The sequence below is a fragment of the Clupea harengus genome, chromosome 16 (assembly GCF_900700415.2).
Source record: "Clupea harengus chromosome 16, Ch_v2.0.2, whole genome shotgun sequence".
Lineage (NCBI taxonomy): Eukaryota > Metazoa > Chordata > Actinopteri > Clupeiformes > Clupeidae > Clupea > Clupea harengus.
Window position 1 is genome coordinate 20,461,008 of NC_045167.1, and position 9,109 is coordinate 20,470,116.

At 44.0% G+C, this 9,109-nt stretch overlaps 1 protein-coding gene across 3 annotated transcripts in view; it reads left to right on the forward strand.

Annotated features, from left to right (window-relative positions):
• Positions 1 to 8,848, forward strand: part of gpd2 (glycerol-3-phosphate dehydrogenase 2 (mitochondrial)) — a 31,022-nt gene extending 22,174 nt beyond the window's left edge. For all 3 annotated transcript variants that reach the window (XM_031582394.1, XM_031582397.1, XM_031582396.1), the window contains 6 exons: positions 69 to 200; positions 551 to 709; positions 3,609 to 3,721; positions 5,120 to 5,198; positions 5,452 to 5,550; positions 6,681 to 8,848. In XM_031582394.1, the coding sequence (XP_031438254.1) occupies positions 69 to 200; positions 551 to 709; positions 3,609 to 3,721; positions 5,120 to 5,198; positions 5,452 to 5,550; positions 6,681 to 6,806 (708 nt within the window). In that variant the 3' untranslated portion in view covers positions 6,807 to 8,848. The remainder of the gene's footprint in view (positions 1 to 68; positions 201 to 550; positions 710 to 3,608; positions 3,722 to 5,119; positions 5,199 to 5,451; positions 5,551 to 6,680) is intronic.
• The last annotated feature ends 261 nt before the right edge of the window (positions 8,849 to 9,109 follow it).

Consider the following 9,109-nt stretch of genomic DNA (forward strand, 5'->3'; position numbering starts at 1 on the left):
CCGATACCCACACAGTGCACCAGCAGTGTTCTGTGACGTAATCAGTAATGCTCGTTCTCATCTCGCAGGTGGCTCAGCACCTGGCTGCGACCTATGGAGGGAAGTCCTACGACGTGGCCAAGATGGCGCAGGTGACAGGGAAGAGGTGGCCCATCGTTGGGAAGCGCCTGGTCTCGGAGTTCCCCTACATCGAGAGTGAGGTTAGTACTTGCCTAAACTTTTATAAATTAAATTATGTTTATAGCTTTGTTAATTGTCTTTGCATTCAGGTAGACTGAAATTATACTCTAGATATAGAACTGATGAGCTGTCAGCCAGCGTGTGACTAGCATATATTGTGTAAATTGAGACACTATGTCCGAGAGACATCTAGAAGAGATCTTTCAGGGCATGAAGTTGAAATATGCTATCATCAGCTAAGCACAGGTAGTGACTTGGAGGAGAATTTCAGAGTGTGTATTCTGTGGACACATAAGTGTGGGTGTGATGCAAACACCTTCTCCTAAACGCTCTTAATTGACCATCTGGTCCGTCTCATACCGGGCCACAGGTTCTGTACGCCATAAAGGAGTACGCGTGCACGGCCATCGACGTGATCGCCCGGCGCACGCGGCTAGGCTTCCTGAACGTGCAGGCGGCGGACGAAGCGCTGCCCCGCATCGTGGAGATCATGGCCAAGGAGCTGCGCTGGAGCGAGCAGAAGAGTCAGGTGACACACTTCCCCCTTCCTCTTTTTTCAGCCACGTGTCTTAAAGTGGCATTATGTAGGAATTGCTAATCGCTAACGAGATGCTAGCGGCTAAACCTAGCGAAACCTCTTGTCAGGTGACATCTTCTGGGTTCTTCCCCCTTCCTCTTTTTTCAGCCGTGTGTCTTAACAGTGTGCTGCTCTAAACATATTCTTATTTGACTGCTACACCATGGCAAACTGACAAGGTGCTATGTATTATGGCAATTAGAAGCACATTTATAATGCACAGAGTGCTATATATTATGGTAATTAGAGACGCATTTATAATGCACAAAGTGAGGCAGAACTACTATTTTAATGGTTGTAAACCAAGTAAACTACTCGCTCTGAAACTAAAACAAAGTGAATCCTGGGCTGCAATTAACAGTATCTGTACAGCTAGTGGTGTTTCAACCAACCCTAAGGATAGCAATGCAATGCAATGCATTCACAATTGTTCAAGTCCAACCCTTATTTTGACAACATTTTCTTAAAAACTTTGAATGTACCCAGTCTCGATCCTGAGGAGGTAAAATAAATTGGGCAATCAAACCTGCTTCAGCAACTTAAATCTATGAATTATCTATATTCAAGGTGGCAGGTGTCACACTATCAAGTAAAGAAGTCAGATATGTCAGGGGTGCAACGTGTGAGTCCTGTATGGGACTATATGAAATGTAATAGTGATAGCGGTTCAGACGATTGGTAAATTGAGGTAACAGCCTCTGTGGTGTAAAAATCAAAGGGAAAAATCCCCCAATGGAGCCACAATGAAATGTGATTGTTGGCCTCACCTCTATCGCCACTGTGCTGGACTCCAGTGACCCTGACTGACTGCCAGAGCAGAGACCTGAAATGTTCTCTGAACTCAAATGCACCAGCGTTCTATTGTTCATTTGGTTTAAAAATAGCCCTCATGCTTGAGGTGCCTTAAAGGCAACAATTAAAGCACGGCCTCCCATGGTTGTACTTGTAAACTGAATGTATGCCATATGTCTAATCGCGACAATTGGGGGAGGAGAGAGAGAAAGAGAGAGAGAGAGAGAGAGAGAGAGAGAGAGAGAGGGAGAGAGAGAGAGAGAGAGAGAGAGAGAGTGATATTATTCTTTTCCTCCGACGCACATTTCACTCCCTTCATTTCCTGTGGCTATAAATAGGCTTGGTTCCCGGTGTTCAGATTTGATGGGATTCAAGTTCTCAGGAGGAGTTTTCTTAGCGGAGTCACACAATACAGGGGAGGGGACACACCCATGCCTCAGCTCACACACACACACACACACACACACACACACACACACACACCCACACCCCCAGACACATACACACACACATACACACACACAGACACACACACACACACACACACACACACACACACACACACCCACACCCCCAGACACACACACACACACACACACACACACACACACATACACACACACACACACACACAGACACACACACACACACACACACACACATACACACACACACACACACACACACAGGCACGTACAAAAGCAGCAAACCCAATCAGTTTCTGTGTTGAAATAGTTCTGCATGTGGTTTGAGGGGTCAGCCTCTCTCACATTACACTAGCTAACTAGCTGAATTGCTATAGGATGATAAGGACACTACTACAGGTCCAGATGCAGGGTGTGAAGACCCCACAACAGACAAGAGGGGAAAAGGAGACCCCCCCTTTACTACACTCAGAGACGCACATGGCATGGCAATTAGTTATTTTGTTCTCACGTACACAAGTGCTACAGTAATACAATAAATAACCAGATTTCTTGGCAAGGTGCTTTGAAACTAAAATGAATGTAATATGTCAACGATAAGAACACTGACAGGTGTAAACAACTAACATATACAGAACATACATCCCTGAAGACTCCTTAAAATGTCTTTTTAAAAATATCCTCCCTACTCAGGCACTTGTACCTCACTTGGCTGTAGGCTGCAGGTGTGTGTGTGTGTGTGTGTGTGTGTGTGTGTGTGTGGGGGGGGGGGGGGGGTGGTACACAGTAGCGCATATAATTTAGAACCAACTCAACAGGTCTGCCACTCCCCTCTACTGTAACTCTGGCACCATTATTATGGGCTCTCTTTACGAACTCAACACCTATGGCTCACAGAGCCACGGACAGGGAAACGCCGCTCTCAGATCCGCACCAGATCTGTCGTAGAAAGATGAGCAACCTGCTCAGTTCAGTGTGTGAGAGGGCGTCAGGGAAGAGAGCTCAGGTTGACAACATGACACAACCGGCTGAGTTAACCTCCGCCTTTTTGTCTATGATATGAAAACAAACCATTTAAAAGCAATCAGACACCACTAGTGTCTTGAACCCTACTCCCCCCCACCCCCACCCCTCCCCCGCCCAACACAATGTGGGAAAGTACGTGTGTACTGGAATGCATGGCATGTGATGAGAACTTTCTTGAAAGAGATTTAGATCAGTGTTACTCATTAGTCCGTAGTTTCTATTAGAAAAGACATGTGCTACTGTAAGACACAGACATAGGGACACATTACTGTTCCTGTAGCAGGTGTGGGTCGTTGGTACATAAAGTCATAGGTAGCTTATTCTAGGCCCATCCCCATACAAAGCCACCATCACATTAGCATCCCATCAGAAAAACTGATTTTAAGTGAATTTCTCCTCTCATGCGATCTATTTCCTAACGTATTTCCTAACGTATTGTTTTAGGGACATCTGATAATCAAATTACATTTTTATCTGACATCCAGCTCACAAGCCTCTAAAGGATCAAGGCTTATAAGATATGATTTGAATGTTTATGCATAAAAACATGTGTTGTGGAATGTATGACAGATGTGTGTAAAGGCCACTGAATGGTCTTGTGTGTGCAGGAGGAGCTGGATGCAGCAAAGAAGTTCCTCCATCAAGAGATGGGCTACAAGACCCGCGCTGAACAGATGACGAAGGCCTCAGAGATCTCCCTCAACGAGCAGGAGGTCAACAGGTACAAACCAACACTCTCTCTCTCTCTCTCTCTCTCTCTCTCTCTCTCTCTCTCTCTCTCTCTCTCTCTCTCTCTGTCTCTCTCTCTGTGTGCGTGTGTGTGAGAGAAGCCTGTTTGTGTGTGGATGTGTAAGGTGCTGGTGTGTGTGAAGTGGAGGGGGAGGGGGAGTACATGCTGATTTTGTTCCCCTGATTGACTGCATATGATGATTACGTACTCTAAAGAATAATGGCATTTATTATTCTCGAACACAGTGGTTCCCAAACTTTTTAAGTCACGCACCCCCTTCTACATCCCGACCATGTTTACGCACTTTTCACCACCAAAACAAAAAGACACAACACAGCACATTTACAGCTGCATGAAGGTATCAAGTGTAATGTTTAATCATACCCAAAGGAATAGATAACAAAGGGAAACCCTGCCCTAACAAACGCACAGTAATTTTCCATTCCAGAACAGGGTTATTATGGTATACTAAAACTAAGACACAAACTAATGATTTTGAGACATTTTCATGAACTGAAATAAAATAGTTTACAAACCTTAACCAAACTAATTTAGTTAAATATACTGGTAGAGTTGACTGTGAAAACCAATGTGATATTGTTTGCCTGAAGTAAAAGGTGAAGTCTCCGATTGTAATCCTATTGTCTGTTCAGTGCTTGTGCTCAAAAAGACTCAGGTGTTTATACACAGTCCTGGCTCTGTAAATGGGAAACAAACATAGTGACTTGGACTGAGCTATGAACAATTCTGACCAATCCACACAGTGCTTTAAGAGCACGGAGGGTGAGGGTGTAATTTGATTGGCTGTTGAGCACAAATATCAGCAACCTTTTGCGAAGACCAAAACCGAAACAAATCATCTCCTATGATAAGCAGGTTATTTTTCACGCCACACTAATCTTTGACAGCCTTTGACCTTAACTAAAATGACTAAACCTAAAACTGAAACTGTGATAAAACAAAATAGAAATGAGGCCATGAAATAAAAGCCAAACTGAAACTAATAAACCCACTTGTGAAACTAACTCAAATGAAACACAGCATAAGGTTGCATAAAAACTCAAAATACATTTGAATTTGAAAATGGAAAATAATCAGGCATCCAAAGCATCCGGACTCAAGCCCCTACATATGCTGCACATTTATAATGGGGGACTAAATGGAATGTGTATGTGTGCAAGTAAATATGGGTGATTGTGGGAGCTTCTTACTTCATTGTGTTTTTCTGTCACTCCCATTCCCAGTCTCACACATATTCTCCTTTTACCTTTCTCTCTCTCACACACACTTTGTCTCTCTCTCTCTTTCTTTCTTTCTTTCTTTCTTTTTCCTGTCCATACATGTCTGTGCCCACATGCTCACTTGTGTGCCTCCTCTGTCTTGTGACAGGTATAAGAAGCGTTTCTACCGCTTCGATAAGGAGAGCAAAGGTTTCATCACCATAGTGGACGTGCAGCAGGTCTTGGCGGTGAGCTAACACAGCCGTGCCTTACCACACACGTGTGGTCGGTGTACAATGGCAAACTGTTTTTCCTCTCTTTCTCATGTGTGAATGCCAATGTAATGCCAATTTAAACACTTAATATATGAGCCAGTGCAAACAAATATTACTTGAAACTAAAGATTTTTCCTTATGTGTGTGAATATGTGTGTGTGTGTGTGTGTGTGTGTGTGTGAATGTGTGTGTCACTTGGCTCCTACACCTCTCACCCTTTCCACAGAGACTCAGCATGCAGATTGACGAGAATGCCCTCCATGAAATCCTCAACGAGGTGGACTTAAATAAGAACGGACAGGTGGAGCTGGACGAGTTCCTGCAGGTATGCCAGCTAGCCAGCCAATTTCTCTTGTGCCGAAATTAGAGGTGCGGTCCATGATTCAGGCAAAAGGTTGTTGATATTTGAGCTCAACCAGCCAATCACATTCACACCTCTCCCTTCCATGCTCCTGGAGCAGCGTGTTGATTGGCCGGAACTGTGTATGGCTCGGTCGGAGGCGTGAGAGGCAATTTGTTGAATGTGACGAAAAGTCTATTGGATTAGAATCACGGACCTCACCTTTAAACCCAGGTCATTTAGCACTACTCTGAACGAGACCTCCCCCCCCCCCCCCCCCCGTCCCCCTCCTGTGTTTTAAGGCCTCTTCCTCTAATGACAGGCGTGCAGTGAGTGAGCGGTTCATTTGCAGGTTGCCCCCTCAGTTGCAGGTGTGAAAGCAGACCTGTGGGAACAGCAGGATCACTTCCTTTTTACATGAGATTATGAAAAAAAGTAATCGAAGTAATGCGACACTGTATTTCCACGCGAGATGCGGTAATGAGCCAGAGAACTGGAATGTTGACTGTATCCATGTCGACCAGGATCATTCTAGGGGTTCAGGTTCTGCCCGAAATGCAAGTAAAAGATACTCTTGAGTGGTGAGTTCATGTTGGTCACAAATTTAGACTGGGAAGGTGAAAGAACATCTTGGTTTACGTAACCGCACAGCCTAACAGGCACCAATGGAATAATTGGGGAACGTGTTTGAATGAGTGTTGGTGTTGCACTGCAAATGCCATTGGTGCGTTTGATTACCACTGAAGAGCATCACAGATCTCTCTCTGTCTCTTTTTCACCCCCCACCCACCTCACTCTTTCTCTCTCTCCAGTATGTTTCTGTGTGTGTGTGTGTGTGTGTGTGTGTATATATATTTGTGTGTGTACACCTGTGTGTATGCAATTATGTGTGCGTGTGTGTGTGTGCGTGTGCGTGTGTGTGTTTGTGTGTGTGTGTGTGTGTGTGCGTATGTGTGCGTGTGTGTGTGTGTGTGCGTGTGTGTGTGTGCGTGTGCGTGTGTGTGTGTGTGTGTGTGCACGCGTGTGTGTGTGCATGTGCGTGTGTGTATGTGTGTGTGTGTCCCCTGTGCAGCAGACAGCTAACCCCCTCTTCTGTGTGTGTGTGTTCCCCTCAGCTCATGAGTGCGGTGAAGAAGGGCCAGGTGTCTGACAGCCGATTGGCCATCCTCATGAAGACGGTTGAGGAGGGGCTGGACCAGAGAGGCCCTGTGTCGGTCGACCGCAGCGGGGGCGGGGTCTAAGGCCTCCCTTCTGACCTCAGAGCCCTGCCCCCTTTAACCCTCAGAATCAGACAGAGATGGAAACTTCTGGTTCAGAGAGTAAATGCAAACCCCCCCCACCCCCCTCCCCCCCCCACACACACACACACACCCCCACCCACACACATATCTGCATATTTTACTCATAAGCACTTGCCCAGGAAGTAGACGTCAGATGGCCTAACATGTGTGGGGCAAAATCTGAGGTATCATTTCTTACTCTCTGAACCCGAACCTCTCCTACCTCTGGTCCCTGACTGGGGACTGGTCGACTGCCTCAGCCTTTTATTGGTCCAGACGGTCCATCACAATGACCAATGATCTTCATCCAACCAGTTATTTGCCTTGTCATTCTCTCATTCTCATACATTCCTCTTTTTCTATGCGCCTGTGTGACACTGAGGCAAAGTCAAACACACTGATTGAGAATCTATTTAGATCTCACATGCTTGTTTTTATATTTTGTATTTCGTGGTAAATGATCAAACGCTTCATTTGTGCAATTGACGCTGTTTTTGTACGCTGCGATGTGTTTTTATTATGATTTTAATCACAGGTATCTGTGATGAAGGGCTAAGGGGGTTTGCCTGTTCTGTCATCAGCATGATTAGCACGTTAGCGCTTTTGGCTTCTTTAAAAAAAAAAAACAAGCTCAAGGAGGCGGCTAGGAAACACGGCCTCCTCACGCCGTTGCTGTTTTGTTGGCAAACGTGGAATATTCTAGACGAGAAGACGGATAAACATAGTGAGCTTGTGACTTCTTTTGTGTTTCTTTTTTGTTTTGTTCTTGATGCTGTTGTCCTGAACTAGCCACTGTGCCATGTGCTTTACTGGGTTGAATGAAGCCGTTTGTATGCTTTGCTGATGAGTCAGTCAAGCCGCTGCTTTCAAATACTGTGCTTCTCTGCCGTGCCATTTTATTAGCAGTGTGGTATTCATATTAGGAAAACACTCCGTTCAAAGAAAGGCTTCTCTGTTGTGGCTATGGTGTGGTTTACACTGCTTGCGACCCCACTTAAAGGGGAACGCTTCCCATTTTGAAAAGTGTCAGAAATCTTTATAGGCTATGAACATCATTGGGCCATTGTTATTTGCAACAATCCGTTGTGCAGTTCCTTTATGGGAAAAAATCTTCAGAGAAAAAAATCAAAGGAATTTTTGGGTGGAAACGTCTGGGTTTGATGTTTAATGTGTTGATTGGGTACTGTCACCTGACACTTACAGATTGTAAACTGCTCCTAAGCTTCAAGAAGGTCGCTATAGGAAAAGCAAACTCATTTTTTAAAAGCCTGAGATTAAAAAGGGATTGTAGTTTTGGAGTACTTTTAAGGTTTTCAAACGCCTTATTTGCCACTTTGATGACAACTTCCTTATATAGTGCGTTGGGGACTTTGGGTTAGTACTAAGCAACTTAATGCACCTTCAGCTCCAAGTCTCTCAAGTTTACATGGATAACTGCTTCACTCTTAACTGCTCCTTTACATCGGAAATTTATCTATTTTAGATTTTCTTCTTTCATCTTGATGTGGTTTTACTATACCTATTTATTATTTCCCCTGTCCTATTTGTGCTTTTAATAGGACACATTAATTATGCTTTTTTTTTATTTATACAAGAATGTTTATGGAAAATTACTATGCTTGGTTACTTAGCTGTCCTGAAATGGTATTTTGTGTTTTGTATGGTATGGTGGAAGCCTTCCGTGTGTCTGTGTGGTTGTTGTTGTTGTTTTTGTGGTGTCTAAATGTTGTTTGTGGGTGACGCAGGGAGCTAGTCGCACATTAATGCAGGAGTAAAGGGATCGTATCAGATGTGCCTTTGTCTCTGGTGGTCATGAATGTGTGGGTGAATGCATCTGCATGTCGCACTACCTGCCAATCAGTCACCGATGCATGCAAAACAAAACAGGACCAATGACACAGCCTTTCATTCAGGGATGCTACTAGATGCAAATAATACAGATAATACTACTACTACTACTATTATTATTATTATTAATAATAAAAAAAATAGTAATGCTAATATATTCTATTATGTATAGCTGTTGTTTTGTATCATGAGGATGAGAGTTTTGAAAATGTATATGATGGACCTAGATCGTGTTTTATTTTATTTATTTTTACCAATACTGTTTTAATCGCTTGGTTTGAGAGTAACATTGTGGAAACTCCATAGGCACTTTCACTCTCACTCCATAGGCACTGTCACTCCATAGGCACTGTCTAGGGTCCAGGTTGCCATAATTTATTTAGTGCTACCATAGTTTAATATAACTGCAACTGTAG